This window comes from Phialemonium atrogriseum (genome assembly GCF_030411735.1).
Source record: "Phialemonium atrogriseum strain 8032-3 unplaced genomic scaffold QBC33scaffold_1, whole genome shotgun sequence".
NCBI classification, from domain to species: Eukaryota; Fungi; Ascomycota; class Sordariomycetes; order Cephalothecales; family Cephalothecaceae; genus Phialemonium; species Phialemonium atrogriseum.
Genome location: NW_026848138.1, coordinates 165,741 through 182,823, shown reverse-complemented (window position 1 = coordinate 182,823; position 17,083 = coordinate 165,741). Strand labels below are relative to the sequence as shown.

Here is a 17,083-nt window from a genome sequence, read left to right as displayed (position 1 = left end):
ATGAATTCTCGTCTTCGTACTTGTATTGCCCAGGATCTTCGTACACATCCTGTGGGATACAATTGGTTTGGGCAGGATTGTCGGCGATGGTCAGTCTTGCCTCGTGGTGGCCCTCCGCATAATTCGAGGCGACCTGTCCAGCAGTAGGTATGAGCCTCGACGTCTCGGTGTCCTGTTGGATTTGGCCGTCTGACGTGAGCTGGTGATCGCGATGGCTGGGCGGTGTCGGCGGTTGTTTCGCTCTTGGTTTCCGTCTGTGTCGAATGCTTGGAGACTGAGAATCTGCTGACTGATTACTGACGGAAGCTGGCCTTATAAGTCCAAAAACATTGCTGATGTAGGAGGAGTCTGCTAGGGACCTTAGCTTCGTCTGCTTGAGGTCCCTCGGCGGACTTATATGCCTGGGAGGAGATGGCCGTCTGAACAGCCCCGTGTTGCCCGAGGCCGACGATACTCATTCTAATCTCCTCGATGTATCTTACCTTGACGGCGATGGACTGTTTGTGCGCGAGGCTCTCGGCTCCAGCTCCAGGGTTGGATAACCGAGCAGCATTGGTTGACCAACACCAGATCTTCTTGGCCAGTCCCTCCTCTTCGAATCAGCCTAGGGTAAATGAAATGGAACGATCCGGCCACATCGTCGGCTGATACTGTTCTCCAGGTTGTGATGTCTTTGACAGTCCAGGATGCCACGGGAATTGGGACCGGGCCAGGGATGATCCTGGCTAGAGCCAGTTCGTAGTCCTTGCTGGAGCAACCGATCATCTGTAGAAACTTTATGGCCGGTTCGAGGACACGCTTCTTTAGAGTTGGGAAATGTTCGGACACCGCGTCTTTGCCGGCCCACATGCGAAGGCCGTACTCAAGGTCTTTCGATATTTCTTTCAACGGTTTTTCTGAAGCATGCCGAAATCGATCCGTGGCGGTGAGACCATGTATTGCCTCTCTTCTCCATTTGGCGATTTGTGTCTGATCTAGGTGGTTTTTGAATTGTCAATATCAATATCAAAGGCAAGGAAGCAGACAGGAACATACCTCTCCCCAGATCTTCCGATGCCAATGATTTCTGAATTTCCACCAACCAATCCACCTCAGACTCTTCGAGCCCCAAGGGATACACACTTCCCCATCTATCCGCCCCCTTCAAGCGAAATATGTCTTTGCATAAGGATCTTGATATGACCAAAGAAAGAATGACGTAGTGGCAGGTTTCCAATTTCCCAAGCTTCACTTGCCATTCCAGCTCTAAACACCGAGACTCGAGTCCAAGGACGGATAAATTCTCCCTTCTGTTGGGACTCTGCAGGTTTTTGATCCACCGGCTTTTGAAGTCGAATTTTTCGTCGCCGGAAACATCATCAATCCACGAGTCTATACTCTGGAAGATGCTGAGAAGTGCGTCCTTGATTGTATTCTCAGGGATATCGTTCTCCTTCTGGAGCAGTTCAATCACGCCAGGCTCTTCCAGCTCGACACGTTGGCAGCGCTAGATGGACAACTGCATGTCCTGCGAGGCCGAGCTCTTTTTACCACCTCCTCCCGACCAGCGAGCCAATATTGGCCGTTAGAAGTTGATAATTTCCAATCCGAACCGCGTTGACATTTAAGCCTGTGTAACAGCTAAATCAGGCCGAACACCACCCGGTCCCAAAACGCAAATGCCTCCATGGAATGGTCAAGCCCAATGACGCGATAGCACTGGTCATCGCCCTCCACGTCGTCATCCTGGTCATCATTTCCTATCTGCTCGTCCGAGCCATGCGCACAGTCGGCGTCGTGGCCACCGTCAAGTTCACATCGACGTCATACAGCTGGATATCCGACGACGTGCCGGCCCCACCGCATACGCCAGTGCGCGTCAACGTTCCTCCACCGCCGCCGGGTCCGGGGCCAGGTAGGCATGCGAATCCGGGCGGGCGCGTCAATATCGATGCCGGTAGGGGCCGGGCTGGAGGAGGAGGAGGAGGAGGAGGAAGGGTCAATATTGCGCCGGGGAGCAGGAGCGGGAACGGGGGAGGGCGGAGAACGGGGAGCGTTGTTAATGTGCAGCCTGGGCCGGGAGGGAGGGTGAATATAGCCTGAGAGAGCCGTGGGGCCATATAGATGGGGGTTTCTTGCCGCTATGTATGCATGACGGTGGAGTCTTGCATGATACTTGAATGACTTACTATGTCGCAACTTGGGGGCTGACATATCCATATGCCCTCGACGAGCCACATAACTAGATATGGGGCTCTTTCAAGCAAAGCTGGGGATGGAGAGGAATAGCAGAGCCATAAGTTACTCCCGCCGTAAACAGAAGTCTGCCATATTCCGCAAACCAATTCGACAGTCACTGCAACAGTGCAAATTTCTGGCATGTCATGTCTCTCCAACTTGGCTCGAAATATATTCAGTTATTTGTCTTCAACTGCACTAGGCTGTAAGTTGACGCGAGAATTAAGTTCCTCGCGCAAGAAAACTCCCACTATGTACGGCCACAAACCTAGAAAAACATAGGATGGCCTGCATTCTGCGGAGGTGGCCCAAGATGCTTAGCGTTGTCGAGGGGAAAGCCTCGAGAAGGCCCCCTAGGGATAACTGACGTTGTTGACGAGGACGTCGATGGGGCTCTAGTTGGTCATTATCTCTGCAATGGTGGTTTCTACGTCTTTACTGGCCGTACCGAGGGCGATCCACGGACTCCCTTGTCGTTCAATCTCGGACACGAGCTCTGGTGCTGCGTTTTGGGTTCTAACCCTAAATGTCTACCATGATTAGTAGGTACCCTGATTACTGAGTGGAGCCCAATATTGGCAGATAATCACCGGAATTGCCGAGACCAACGCCTCAGCTTCGAATTCCGGGATCAAGAGTGGCCGGATATTGTCGGCCAGTGGGTGAACGACTGGCCAGTAAACATGTCGAGGGCCAAGGTTAAAGTCTTGAGCAATACAAGCACGTGAAACATCTCATTGGCTGGGAGCCGTTGATGACTTGCAGGACGGCGGCCGAATCAGAAGGCAGGGCAGCTTCTCCTTAGCTTGGTTCTAGAACGCCCACCTGCTCTTTTAGGCTCTAGCCTGCTGTTGCGACGTGCCGTTGCTCAGTTCAGCGATGCCAAACTGCAGGGACCTGGACTAATACCCCTGGCAGGAACCTTACATGCTGCACGTGGCTCATTGCTTCGCGAATAAATATCATGGACGTACCGGATGGGATGGAAGGGCAGAAGAGAAAAGATTTATCACCTCATTTCCAATTGACCATTAAGGTACTACCTGATTCACGATGAGAGTCGCCGTGTCTTTGGCGGCCGTTGCGTCGCTGCGCATCGCCGTTGCTGCCGTGACTATCGCCGAGATCAATGGCAACAAGTTCTTGTCTCCCTTGGCCGGCCAGACGCTCGCCAACATCACCGGCCTGGTCACTGCGAAGGGACCGGACGGTGTGTGGATCCGCTCAACAACGCCCGACGATGATGCCCGCACCTCGGAATCCATCTACGTGTACAGCAGCACCGTCGGGACGAACCTGAAGGTCGGCGATATCATCTCCCTGGGGGCAAAGGTCGACGAGTACAGGTCTGCCGACACTTACCTGTACCTTACCGAGCTCAGCTCGCCAAAGGATGTCAAGGTACTGTCGAGTGGGAACGAAGTGACTCCCCTCATCATCGGCGAGGACACCCTCCCCCCACCAACGGTGCAGTACACCAGCCTCGACGGTGGCGACATCTATGCGGTCCCCAACGCCGTGGTCAACATCTCGGCTGTCAATCCCGTCTTGGATCCCGCCAACTATGGCTTGGACTTCTGGGAGAGCCTCGTGGGCGAGCTTGTAACTATCCGGAACCCGAGGGTCATTGGTAGACCCAGTAGCTACAGAGATACATGGGTGGTCGGCGATTGGCCCGTCACTGGAAAGAGCTCCCATGGCAGTTTGACCATGTCTGACCTAGGTATTTATCGCACCTTTTTGATATTCCCGGGCTTGTTCTGGTGCTAATTACGTTGCAGACTCCAACCCCGAGGCCATCATCATTGGCACCCCCCTCGACGGGACGCGCAACCCAAACCAGTCGAAGATCGGCGACCAGGCCGAGGACATCACTGGAATCGTCACCCAGGCCTTTGGATTCTACCGCGTGCTGCCCCTCACCGGGATCCAGATCGCCGTCAACGCCACTGCCGCGTACCCGCCGACGACTCTCAAGAGCAAGGGCAACTGCCGCGCCATCACTGTGGGGGATTATAACGTAGAGAATATGTCCCCGAAGACAGCAAATCTTCCCAAGGTCGCCGCCCAGATCGCCAACCACCTCGGCGCGCCCGACCTCATGTTCGTCCAGGAGATCCAGGACGACAACGGCTCGGGCAACAACGGCGTCGTGACCGCCAACCTGACGCTGACGACCCTGGTGGCCGCCATCAAGACCATCAGCAACGTGACCTACAACTTTGTCGAGATCGCCCCCGTCGACGGCCAGGACGGCGGCGCGCCCGGCGGCAACATCCGCGTCGCGTACCTGTACCGCCCCGAGGTCCTCAGCCTGTGGAACCCCAACCCGGGCTCCAGCACCGACGCGAACGAGGTCCTGCCCGGCCCCCAGCTCAAGTACAACCCGGGCCGCATCGACCCGGCCAACGACGCTTGGATCGTCACCCGGAAGCCCCTGGTCGCGGCCTGGATGGCCAAGGGCGCACGGAAGCCCTTCTTCACTGTCAATGTGCACATGTCGTCTAAGGGCGGGAGTAGCTCTCTGCACGGTGATGTCCGGCCGCCTATCAATGGCGTTATAGAGCCCCGGATCAAGCAGGCCGAGGTCACGGGCGTAAGTCGCGAACCCGAGTAGGTGTGGTCAACTTCCAGATCAAAAACTGACCGAGATCTTCCCCCCAGAAATTCATCGCCCAGATCCTCGCCGAGGACCCAGCGGCTCGTATCATCGCCGCCGGCGACTTCAACGACTTCACCTTTGTCCAGCCCATGAAGACGTTCGCTGCTACGTCGGGGCTGCGAGACCTCGATGAGGTTGTTAACATGCCTGCCGAGGAGAGGTATACGTATACTTTTGATATGAATACCCAGGCCCTCGATCACATGTATGTCAGTCCCGCGCTGGTGGCCAAGGCGCAGTATGAGCACCTGCATGTCAACTCGTGGGCGGCGCCGGCGGATGTGGTGTCGGATCATGATCCTAGCTTGGCGGTGCTTAATGTGTGTGGGTGCTAGGGGATGTTGGGGTGTGTATAGAGCATCCCTTGGGGAAGAGGGGTAAAAGTAATGCTGCGTTTGCTACCCCTAGAGGTTACTTGCAATATGGGTTGCAGGTAGTGGCTGTAATTAGACCCCTAATTAGAAGATGCAAAGTCGCAGAACCCACAAGTCCAGTGCTCGATTATCTAGTCCCAATCAACCAACTTCCAAGCCACTTCACTTCACCATCAACTCCATTTTCATCCCTTCCAATTTACCTGCCTACCTACCCTAGAGTCGGCCGAGCATGACCCACATTTCCACTCCACATCCCCGGCCGGAGACAGCGTACGGACGGGCGGAGCCGAAAGTATCAACTAAATCCACCTTTCTGGTGCAAGTGTCGCAGAACTCGAGCTTGCAACCACGGCAGGAGAGATTGTCGGGGGTGGTGAGTGGAGAGAAGTTGCAGAATTTCCAGTCTTGGCCTGAGTGGTTCTTTGGTTGGGATGTCTTAACCCAACCCGTAGTTTGGTAGAGACAAAGTTGCAGTTGCTGACGGTGGCCATATCATATGAGGTAGGCAATTCTTCCCCGGGATGTGTCACATATCCAGCAAATGAAGATAGGAGAGATTTACTTCGACGCAAAATAATACTCCTCGGATAGCTTCGTGGTGCTGAATATAGCGTTATATACGCCCTTCCGTGATATTCCGCTGCTCCTTGTCTTTGCCCTGACCGCTACAGTTTATTATGCCCAGCATTCAATTAATACATGACGCACACAGAGGTTTTACGCTGCCTCGGCAAAACTGTCTAGAATTTCCCATTGGCTTGCCCGGCCCGGAGCCGCTACTGTTTTACCCTGCGGGCATGTGTCGGATAAAGTGTGCCACGTCAAGATATCGACAACAAGGAATCACGTCGTGCATTTTACTCCAGACCCAAACCTGACACCATAGATCCCGTGCCCTCGATGCCTGAACGCAAGATTCTCTGCCTTCATGGCGCTCAGTTATCGTCGGAGGTAAGTACTCTACTCATTGATGGGCTGTTGTGGCATCGCAGCTAACCCGTTCCACAGCTCTTCAAGTTGCAGCTGAGTAAGGGTTTCACCCGCTCGCAGATTATATCTAGAGCCTTCATGCTTAAACCTACCGCCCATAGGACCATATCTCAACCGGCTTGAGACGGAGCACAATTGCTCATTCCACTTCGTCAATGGCCCTGTCCCCACCGAGCCAGAGGCATCCATAGCCGCATTTTGGGACCAGCCATGCTACCGGTTCTTCCACTGGGCTCCGTCTCCCATTGAGTTCCAGATGAGCCAAGTCTATGAGGCCTACAAGTTCCTGTACAAGGTGATCGAGGAGCACGGCCCCTTCGACGGCGTCATGGGGTTCTCGCAGGGCTCCGTCGCGAGCGTCGCCCTGATGCTGCACCATGCGGAACTCCACCCGGAGAGCCCCCCGGACGCGCTATTTCGCTTTGCGATACTCTTCTCGATCCCCAATTTGCCCGATGAGGATTCCGACGGCAGCCCATTATCGTGGGGGAAGATCCGGATTCCGTCATTGCATATCTGCGGCGAGGCAGACGAGGAGTGGTTTGAGATGTCTAAATTGACGTTTGAAAGGAATTGCGAGGAAGGCACGGCGAGAATCATCGTTCACAAGGGTGGCCATTTGGTCCCGAAGGACCAGCCCACGGTGGATGAGATCCTCGGAGCGATTGGGGAGCTGATCCAAAAGGCTGATGGTGCGTAGAGCCGAAACTGGGTATAAACTAGGATAAATGTCTTCCATTATTCCCGAAACAGCAACGCTCACAGGTCAAGAATACCATCTTTCTTAAGTAGACGCCAGAATCATCGCCTGCCGTGCATAAGTATTCACCCCCTCCTGAGCCAAATCATCGTCATCCACGCGATCCAGCGTCCAGCGCGCCGGAAACACCCGCAACATCCACCCAGCGCCCCGCTCGAGCGCAACCTCGGCCCAGTCCTGGATCTCATCGGACCAATACCAGCTGACGCCCATCCCCGCCGCCGCCACCACCAGCGCCGCGAACCCGGGCCCCAGCACCGCGGGATCGGGCCACCGCGTGATAATAAAGTACAGCGCGGCGGCCGCGGCCCCCAGCCAGAGCCCCCCGAAGACGAGGAAGATGAAGGCGAGGAAGAGCAGGACCGCGCACATGCACAGCGACAGCACCGCCGCGAAGAAGAAGGCGAACTTGCCGATCGCACGGTTGCCGACCGTGTTGAGGCGCCGCGACGCGGACCCGCGCTTGGAGGACGTGAAGCGGTTGAGCATGGTGGCGCGGCAGTGCATGGCGAAGACGCGGAGGGAGGGCGACCGTAGGGTGCAGCGGACTAGGTAGGTTGTGAGGAAGACGGAGGTTATGGCTACGCCCCAGGCCCAGAGCGGGGGTGGGGAGGTGGTTAGTTCGGAGACTTGCATGGAGAAGACGGAGGTGATGAAGGAGAGGGGGACGAAGAAGAAGGCGAGCTCGGTTAGCTTGTCGATGCCCGAGGTTTGGTCGATGACGAGGGTGGATTGGGCGAGGCCCGTGGAGGAGACTAGGAGGGAGGCGGTTTGCTCGGTGCGGGTTTGGAGGGTTTGTAGGTGGGTGGTGAGATCGGCGAGCTCTACGGCTAGGTCGGCGGGGTGGGATAGTAGCGTGGATAGCGCGGCCAGATGGGCAGCGCAGTCTTGGAGATCCTGCAGCGTGGAGCGCATCCAGTTGATGTTTAGGCGAGTTGTAATGCCGATGGACTCGAGAAGATGAAGGTGGAGGTCGGCGGCCAGGTCGGCATCTAGATGGTCGAGGTTTAGGCGTATTTCAGCCAGGAGCTGCCATAGGTCGTCAAGAGATAGACGAGTGAGAATGGAGGGGAGGAGCGAGGCGTCCTGGAGGATTTGGGCGGCGGTAAGGGTCTTCATATGGCGGAAGACGAGATCATGCGTGGACAGGGCATATTTCCGCGCGTAGTCGCGTTCGCGTCTGTGTGGTGGAGGGTTGCTGTACTGGGCACGCATCGCGTTCTGGTACTCTTCGTCGTATTCGGAATCGCTTGTATACGAGGACGTGGAATCGTAGTCCAGGCTCGGCACATAGGTTTCCTCCTCGTCGTCTGCGCCCCTCTTTAGCTTTTTTCCCAGCCAACTCTTTTTGCCCTTATGTTGCAGTTTTCTGGCTTCTTTCTTCTGCTTCTTCAGCTCCTGCTTCGAGAAAGGAGGCGGAGGTGGATCCAGGTAGGTTTCACCTGGATCTGGAGTTTGCCACAATCGTTTCTCGGTGTACACTTCTATTTCCATTGCTCGGGGCATGAATGTCAGAGAAGGTGTCGTCTCTTTCGTCTTGTAATGCATCATGCTCCGCATCGGATCAAACAATAGGATGACTGCGGACAGATTAGCATGAAGAACTAGTTTCCTTCCAGCCTTGGACATACTAGTTGTCTTCCCCCCATGATCCAGCCCCCGCCAGTAGCTCGCTCCTTCCGGTGCCATGACCCTCAGATCCCTATTTGTCCAAAACGTCGGATTATTCGGCAGACTTTCAAACGTGCTGTACGCGCGATACACGTTCGTCGTCTTGCCCCTTACCGAAGTGGTGTCGGCTCCTGCTGGTGACGGTGACAGTGACGGTGGCAACGGCACCTGCTGCTCTTTCTTGCTCCGCTTCTCCGCCTCCTTCTTCGCCTTCCTATCCGCCTCGGCCTTCCTCTTGGCCGTCATGAGCAACCCGTGCTTGTCCAGCACCACATCCCGCTCCATGACCCACCGCCCGTCTCCGACCCGGGTCTCCATCTCGTCCTCGTGGAACCCCTTGCGGCCAAAGTAGTTGAGCAGGCCCAACCGGCCCCAGCGGAGATGCGCCCAGCACCTTTTGTTCGTGCGACGCGGCAGGTTCCACTCGGTCCGCTGGCCCACGCCGGGCAGGGCGCGGTGCCGGAACCGCGTCTCGCGCTCGGCCCAGTTCATCCACACGGCGTTCTTCAGCTTCAGTCCGCTGTCGCTCGCGCCGTACCCGGAGTTGACCAGGTGCTCGTACCAGAACTCGGGGTCGATGGAATACAGCTGGCCCAGCGCGCCCATGACGAACCGGCTCAGGTCGCTCACCATCACCACCCTCACGTCCGAGTTCTCCGGGCGGGACTCTAGTGTGGCGGCCAGCTGCTTTTTGCTCGTGATGGCCTCCCTCCGCGGCTCCGGGTCGCTCGTTAGATAGTCGACGACGGTGACGGAGGCGGACGCGAGCCCCTCGAAACGCTCGCGGCGCGTGATGTTGAGCCATCGCGGATCCCACCGTGCGCGGTTGTCGAGGTTGTTCATGTATAGCTCCGCCAGCGTGTCGAGCCAGTGGGTAAGGTCCGATAGCTCCTCCGTGTCGTCTGCCCGGAGCCCCGCCTGGGCCGCAGCGTGGGTATCCAAATCTCGCGTGTTCCGCCCATATGACATTGACCGTGGTTGGTTGAAGTGTTTGGCATGGTCGGGAGAGTCAGGGCCGCCCTCAAGTCGGGAAGGAGACGCGCTCGAGGGGTATTCGCAGTCGACCGAGTTGCGCGGGACGCTGTACTGTGGGTTCCACCGCTGCGAGCTTGGCCAGCCCAACGGGTACCCGCCAAGGCCGTCTCCCGGGTCATCCTTCCCGCGTCGGGATTTCTTGTTCTTGACCATTCTAGGTGGGCAGTGCGATCGATAGGTCGGTGCAAATTATACATAGCAAGTGGACATAATTATAGGATAGAAAGACAATTAAGCTCGACTCCATAGAAAGGTGGAATGGAGAATTGGGCCTGACGAGGCGCGTCCTCAAAAAAATAATGGGCTGAGATGCAGGCTTCGTTGCATAAGCTACCCTGGTTTCGGCGGTCTGTGCATTTTGTCACAACCCCCTTTCAACACTGCGTCGTACTGGAAGTGGGGAATTGTCGTATCGAGCCATCTTTTGGGCGTGGGGGAAATCTGGATGGCAACAAAGTGGATAGGTGTACGGAATAAAAGGATTTATCCATTTCTGCGAGACAAACTTGCCATCTTCTCTTCTTCAGATATCAGCGACGACCCTTGTCGGGTGCAAAAGATGCAAAGGCAATCAAGCGGCTGCCCTACTGCTGCCATGCTGTTATGGATTGCAAGATATTCCTCGGGCCTGGTTTAGTATCGGCATTAGCCACCCGACATCAACGACGTGTATGTACAGTACCTCAATTCAAGCCTTACAGCTTAGATTAAACGGGCTCTATTTTGCAACCCTGGCCCGCAAGTAAGCCCATCAGAGAGCAAACACCGACAATATTACCTGGTGCAAGAGAGACCACCTTGTCCTTCTGCCAACATTCCCTCCTCAAGCCGCGTTCCTATGTCTAGCTTCAGCCAGAGGCCCGGCACTTCTATTGTGCTGATAAGTATAGAGAGAGACAGGGTGCCTCTCATCTACACTAGGGAACACGTACCCCTCTCAACCTGTATGACCGTGAAAAGGAAGACTGACGTCGCCTTCCTGCCTCTAATTGAATGAACGGAGCTTAGCCCACCAGCGCAGGCCCAACATGTGTGCCACGGAACTTGTTCTTGGCATCACCTCCTGCGTGTGTAAGGAATGGTGGTGGCACGACCTTGGTGCCGAGAATGCGCCAGCTCTGGCAGGCACACTTTGACTCTGGATGGCGGAGATGCAGTTGCTGATGGATCCGACCCGCAGAACCCAAAACCACCTATTGGGTGTGACAATAAGGGGTGTTGCGTTAATTTAGTTCGATGTGTCCTGCCCAGATGAAACGAGACCCTGTGGTGTACATCAGAAACGTGGCATGGAATTTAATAAAATCATCCAGGCCTGGAGGACCTTGTTCATGGGCAAAGATATAAAAGGAGCAGGGGACTTGCCAAGAAAAAGGAGAACGGGAAAGGAGTAAGAGTCGAGGTCGTCGCACATCTGCCACGATGGTCTCATTCTCACTCCTTGCAGCCATTGCCATAACCCCAGGAGTATTCTCCGCTTCTGGAGAATTGTCTCAACTTGCGGGCCCTCCAGCCCTCACAAGCCGCCAAGGGGGTAATCCTACTCCTTCTGGTCCGAGGGCGGCGGTAGTTTTCCTACAATAACGGGCCTGGCGCCCAGTACAACGTGAAGTGGTCTGGTAATGGCAGCTTGGTATGCGGAAAGGGTTGGAATCCAGGAGGACCAAGATTATTCAAGTCCTCAGAGGCTAAAGAATTGCCATCATTACACAAAGTGTGCCACTGTTGACAAGTATCCCACAATAGAGCAGTTAACTACACTGGCACGTACGAGCCCACCGGCCCCGGTTATCTTTCCGTATGTGGCTGGACCAGGAATGCCCTCGTCGAATGCTACATCGTCGAGTCACACGACAACCTCAGTCCCGACGAGGTACGGACTCGCAAAGGGAACTTCACCTTCGATGAGGGCGCATATCAGATGTACGAAAGCACCCGTGTCCAACGCGTGGCCGGGGCGGTTACTACTGGGAGGCAGTATGGTGAATTGTCCAAGGTGGGAATGAAATTTGGAAGCCACGACTATACGATTGTTGCAACGAAGGGATGATGACACCAGTGGCTCTACTAGCAGCAGAGGCTCTGCTTCTATCACTGTGCAGTAGAAGGGAGTGTTCCACCTACCATGGCAGCAAGTACGTTCTTCTTGTGTCTTATAAGGCACCGAACTACGACATATTTGTCTTCTTTTCTTGAAATATTGACGTGGCGCCAATACAGCATCGAACTCCACCTCACCGCTGTTTGCCAGGCATTTGAACAGAGCCATTCTCAGCCACCAGCATGTGTCTAAGACACTCACTGGTTACCAGGGATTTCTGTCGCTTACTGTAACACAACAGTTCTCGCAATGCTACTGGGCTACTGGCTGTGTAGCTTGCACAGCCACGGGCACCTTGCGCCCAAGGCAGATTTTTGGTTGGACGAGGTCACGAGGATGTCGGAGTCGACGCCTTACCACCTCGAGCCGCCGCCCACCCCCTCATCTTCAAATTTCACTCAGCTCGTCAGGTTCGTCAGGCTCTGGCACAATAATCCTCTTCTATCTGCAACACTCACCTACTGAGGAGTATCCATGCCAGTCTACTACACGATGAGCTAGGCTGCAAACCGCCATATTCGCCTGTGATGGCCGAAATCCTCGGCGTGGTGGCGTCAGGCATTAGCGTCGCTCAACTCGCAGGCCAAATCATCGCCACCGGAATCAAGGTAAAAGGCTTCCTGGACGAGATTTCCGACGCCCCGGAAACCCTCAGTTTTCTCATCGGCCAGATACAGGTCCTCGCGCCAGTCCTTTGCGAGTTTGATGACGTTCACCACTCTATGGTGGCTTCAGAATCCCTCAAAGGTTCCCTCCAAGCCGCCGTTCTGCAATGCCAAAAGGCGCTGGACCACCTTGAGTCACTGTCTGCCGAGTTGCACACCCAGATCCAGACTTCAACAGGCTTCAGACAGAAACTTCGCACAGCAAAGGTTTTGCTGAAGAAAGAACAGCTGTTGAAGCATGAACGACGATTATCTATGGCCGTGCAACTACTTGCACTGGCTCAACAGACTTACATGCTGTAATAATTTCGGCCCCTTCCCTCGCTTCACACGTATATTAGATTCCTAACAATGACTGCATAGCTCCCTGCAGCGTATTCAGCCGGCACAAGTTGTATCCGGTCTCATGCATGCCCTACAGAATGCAAGTTCTGCGCAAACCACAACATCTACAGCTCCAGCTCCAGCTCATGCAGTTTCTTCTGCTGGGTCACTGATAGGTCCATTCAAGCCCAGATCTGGAAGCTACAAGATCGGTCTCGCGAGCCTGACTGGGAGTGTTGAGATATATGTCCCGTCAGGCCCCAAAAAGCCGGATGTTCAGTCGCCATCGGAACGGGAGCAGCCAGTCTTTGCGGTTACCATCCGGATGCCGACATGGCTCTGTTACCGGGCTTTTCAGTCGGTCGTCCATCGATGCCAAATAGGTTGGAACCACTACTTTCGCACTCGCACCGTTTATCCACGCAAGTCACCGCACTGGCGACGTCTGGTGGATCTAGTTATAGACGACGACGTGGTATCTCTTCAACGGGAGTTGGCATCCGCAGACTGGGCGCCTGACGACTGTGATGAGTATGGGCAGACTCTTTTGATGGTACGTTGAACCAACCATTTGTGCCAAAGCCACCAACTGATATTTTCTTTAGACTGTAAATACATGGGGCAGTTGGAGAGTCGGCAATTTCCTGGTCAGCCACCGGGCTAGGCTAGGTGTAATCTTCCCCAACTTCAAACCTTTTTTCTGCTATTTTCCAAAGTTTGACACCCAAGAGTTCCGCACTTATATTCAGCAAGAATTCGACAACGAGCTGTTTGCTTTTAATATCCTCGCCAATTATGACTACTGTTCATTGGTCGGATTTCAACAGCTCAGACGCCTTGTCTGTCCAGATACTCAATTCTACTCCGAGGGGTTTGGAGATGTCAGACGCTACTTTGCCATTGAGTTGATGACGTGGCCTGGAGTTAACCTCTTATATTCGACAAGCATTATCCGACACACACTCTCCAAAGACGGCCACCTACAGGAAGAAGACGTTGGCGACGGCACCGAAGTTGGATCCTATGGATGCACTCTTTTACAAAGCCTCGCAGCTTGCCTTGGGTTAAGTCACTGGTTTCACTCTTCTATTACCGCAGATTGGCGAGGTTTATTAAGCGAATTCTTTGCCATCACCGGTGTGAGAGATTCACTTTGGGGGACAACGCTTTGCTGTTTACTGAATGAGACAATTTTCCTGAAATTTATAAGGGGAAATCATATGCTAGAGTCGACGCCAATGGCGAAGCGCATCAGAGTCGCCGAGAAAGCACTAAAGACGTGGCTAGAAGTGTTACGGGAATCTGGTGTTTCCCTTGACGAGTACGGAAAGGTAGAGGCCAGGTTCGCCGCAGAATATTTCATAAGCGGCATAAAGCGTGGAGTCTTTTGGCGCGGCCCAGAATGGATCTTGGAAGTTATTATGGTTGATTATGGACCAGAGGTGCATGACTGGAAGATCTGGTGGTCGGAGGCATCGGACCATTTCGCTGGGGAATTCTGGGAGATGGTGGAGCCAAAGCCTTCACTCATGCCGGGCAGCTGGGTTGAAGACGAGTGACCATTTACATTGAAGCCGGAAACTTAGAACCCCCGGAGTGGCTCCGCTCAGTCTGCCGCGCCTAGAAATCGCACAGAGAGTTCCTTGATGCGCATTGCAGAATTTACGAAATCTCGTAATTATTCGAAACTAGGTTATCCTCTTTCCCCCCACGTACTAGCTTCCTCAATCTCCACCAAGGCCGAATGGCCGTATTCAGCACACTCTCCATCGGGCTTCATCTCGTCTTCAGCTCTCGGTCGTCTTGACCACTGCACGGTGTATTCGAATGATCAACCAACCAACCCAACTTTCCCTGTTGGCTAAATGGATCCAGGTGCCGGAGGACATTTAGGGCAATCAACTTGCACCTCGTGGATGTGCTTCTCAATAAACTTCCCGTCGGGGCCCTTTTTGTGCGTCATAAGGGCGCATTTCCAGAATTCGGGACAAGGTTCCTTGACCTTTTCGATTTTCTTATGTTTGGCCTTGGGCTGACTGCATTTGTCGTAGTAGTAGATCACTTCGGTGTAGACGCACATCTTGGATCCTGAGAAAAGCTAAAGGGATTTCGTTAGCCGTGGGACGTAAATTGGATTGTGAAACCTGGATTGTAATTAATTACTGGTTCGTTGATGCCCCTATTCTTCAGCCGTGATAGAAAGAGTGCCGCAAACTGAGGCTAAGAATTATCGAGGAACGAGAGGCGGTGCGAAAGACTGTGATCCTTTTGTTCTTGTTCCTACTAAGAACCCGGTGCAATTAATGTCTGACTGATTGAGTACCAAGGTTGGGCAGCTGCATTTTGAAAGCGGGAATTTTTATCTTGCGGCGAGTAGGTTTATATAAGTTTGGGGTTTGGGCTTTGGCAAAAGTTTTCTCTTCTTCTGAATCCCATACTTCGCCACACGCTTTGGCAGACCTGAATCACCAACCTTCCCCTAGACTAGATATAATACATCGGGGCCTCGTCACTAGGTTTAATGTTAGAGACGTCCAGGTTGCCTGGCGGGTAGTCAGGGCCAGTTTGGTGTCGTCTAAACGAAGAGAACGATAATTGCTGTTTTGAGAACTATTAGATGGTGTGACGTCTACAACGGCTGTGACGCTTTAGTTCAACCTCCCACTTGCTGCTTCACTTCCCGTTCGAGTAACCACTGAGGACAAGACACGATGCCAAGCCAAGTTCAACTCAACTAGATTAAGCTGTGAAGATAGTGATGAACAAACAGAACTCACGCCGTCACAGCGTGTTGCAATTCATCGACTAATTATTCACTGATACAGCCATCTACGCTGCGTCTAAACTCGCATCAGGTTTGTGTGTCCGTGGTCCTGGCTAGGAGCACAGTTAAGAAGCAGATGTGACTGGGCGATCAATCGAACCGCCTTGGACTTGACGCACGAGCTTGTTGGAAGAAAAAGCACCTCCTTACACACTATCGAGGGTGGGGTTTGACGATGATGAGCATCATCACCCAGAGCTTGGGAGGCGGTGGACATGCCAGCCATTTTCGTATTTTGCGCTGTTCGGCCCGTGCAGCTTATTTGTTATTGAATACCTAATCACGGCTTTGCTACAGGTCCACAGGTATCCGTGCTGAGTCCGTCGCAGTGGAGGACGAGTGGAAAGACTTCTGCATATTTCGTGATAGATTAATTACAGCAGCGGCTAATTGGGACACGCAATATCTTTCTGATCTGCCACAACGCGGAAATTCTTATCGCGGGTATTACCTCCGGGCCCAGGTAATGCACAAATTACATCTACTGGTCCCAAAACACTGTTTCGTGGGAAAAGAGCATTCTCCACTTCGAAATCTTCAAGTCGAGCAAACATTCGGCAAGGAAATACCCACCCGCATCGCCCACCGCCATGCTGTCGTCGCTCGTCGCACCCATCCTGCTCCTCCTCTTCGGGGAGCTCGCCCTCCCAGCTCAGGCGGACGACTGCACCACGTTTCCCAGCTGGACCATCAAGCACTTCAGGAGCAACGCCACCGACGCAGTCGGGAGCGACGGCACCGCGTCCTTCTCACTCACCAACAACCTCAGCGGCGTGACCGACGACCTGAAATGCAAGCTCGAGGCAAACTACCGCTGCACCATCGCCGGCACCCCCAGTGACAAGAACCTGACGGTGACGTTCGCCATCCGGACCGCTTCTCTGCAGATCTCGCTCGACGAGGTGCTCAACTGCCCTGACAGAACAACGTGCGTTTCATCTTGAGCTTCTTTCTCGTCGCTCCGTTTTCCGACTTGACTTTCCGTGAGAACGGGGATCGAACGAATGACTGACTAAGCCGAATGGGAATAGACCGCTCCATGTCATCGGAAATGAAGGTCTGGACTTGAATTGCACCGAGGTCATGGTTCCAGGTGGACCCTACTCGTGCTCACTGGAGGAGGACACCATCCAGGGCGCTCCGGTTGAGCTGGCGCCTGGTAGTAATTAAATCCGTTTGCTTGGAGCGGAGCTGGAGGGGCCATCTGGGTGATTCGGGTAGGCTAGGGCGGGCGTGGTGATGTAATGATGGGATTCGAGTGTTGTCTAAAACGCAAAAGGGACATGTGTTTTTGTTGTGTTCTTGCGTTCCACTTTCCTAAGAGTTGCCCTCGTTGGCCCCTTAGCTCCCAGGCATCCATGTTCTCCTCTACAATCGACAAATCGGAGTGGTGCAAACGACCAACACAGCCCCCCACCTTTCCGTGCATTCGCATGAGGATCTGCAGGGATCATGGT

At 54.1% G+C, this 17,083-nt stretch overlaps 7 protein-coding genes across 7 annotated transcripts; 6 read left to right on the top strand and 1 right to left on the bottom strand.

Annotated features, from left to right (window-relative positions):
• Positions 1–1,290: 1,290 nt before the first annotated feature.
• Positions 1,291–2,253, top strand: QBC33DRAFT_582425 (uncharacterized protein). The gene has a single exon (XM_060431344.1). It carries the CDS (start codon positions 1,672–1,674, stop codon positions 2,080–2,082), a length of 411 nt encoding a protein of 136 aa, XP_060288356.1. The 5' UTR covers positions 1,291–1,671; the 3' UTR covers positions 2,083–2,253.
• A 993-nt stretch (positions 2,254–3,246) lies between these two features.
• Positions 3,247–5,304, top strand: QBC33DRAFT_482925 (putative endonuclease). Its single transcript, XM_060425375.1, has 3 exons — positions 3,247–3,940; positions 3,999–4,813; positions 4,882–5,304. The coding sequence occupies exons 1-3, from the start codon at positions 3,271–3,273 to the stop codon at positions 5,212–5,214; spliced, it is 1,818 nt and encodes a 605-aa protein (XP_060288355.1). The 5' UTR covers positions 3,247–3,270; the 3' UTR covers positions 5,215–5,304.
• A 650-nt stretch (positions 5,305–5,954) lies between these two features.
• QBC33DRAFT_520370 (serine hydrolase FSH) lies at positions 5,955–7,003 on the top strand. The gene is made up of 3 exons (XM_060426372.1): positions 5,955–6,207; positions 6,265–6,283; positions 6,348–7,003. The coding sequence occupies exons 1-3, from the start codon at positions 6,157–6,159 to the stop codon at positions 6,944–6,946; spliced, it is 669 nt and encodes a 222-aa protein (XP_060288354.1). The 5' UTR covers positions 5,955–6,156; the 3' UTR covers positions 6,947–7,003.
• On the bottom strand, positions 6,989–10,026 carry QBC33DRAFT_365 (uncharacterized protein). The gene is made up of 2 exons (XM_060423948.1): positions 8,638–10,026; positions 6,989–8,586 (listed from the first exon to the last, which is right to left on the bottom strand). The coding sequence occupies exons 1-2, from the start codon at positions 9,863–9,865 to the stop codon at positions 7,031–7,033; spliced, it is 2,784 nt and encodes a 927-aa protein (XP_060288353.1). The 5' UTR covers positions 9,866–10,026; the 3' UTR covers positions 6,989–7,030.
• Positions 10,027–11,312: 1,286 nt separating this feature from the next.
• On the top strand, positions 11,313–11,762 carry QBC33DRAFT_443721 (concanavalin A-like lectin/glucanase domain-containing protein; the record flags this gene model as incomplete). Its single annotated transcript, XM_060424235.1, has 2 exons — positions 11,313–11,389; positions 11,459–11,762. Coding segments are annotated over 2 exons (381 nt in total), but the record flags the coding sequence as incomplete, so codon positions are not given.
• A 423-nt stretch (positions 11,763–12,185) lies between these two features.
• QBC33DRAFT_520366 (uncharacterized protein) lies at positions 12,186–14,535 on the top strand. Its single transcript, XM_060426371.1, has 3 exons — positions 12,186–12,777; positions 12,842–13,355; positions 13,408–14,535. Exons 1-3 carry the CDS (start codon positions 12,341–12,343, stop codon positions 14,359–14,361), a joined length of 1,905 nt encoding a protein of 634 aa, XP_060288351.1. The 5' UTR covers positions 12,186–12,340; the 3' UTR covers positions 14,362–14,535.
• Positions 14,536–16,057: 1,522 nt separating this feature from the next.
• On the top strand, positions 16,058–16,920 carry QBC33DRAFT_564631 (uncharacterized protein). The gene is made up of 2 exons (XM_060430402.1): positions 16,058–16,554; positions 16,658–16,920. Exons 1-2 carry the CDS (start codon positions 16,217–16,219, stop codon positions 16,794–16,796), a joined length of 477 nt encoding a protein of 158 aa, XP_060288350.1. The 5' UTR covers positions 16,058–16,216; the 3' UTR covers positions 16,797–16,920.
• The last annotated feature ends 163 nt before the right edge of the window (positions 16,921–17,083 follow it).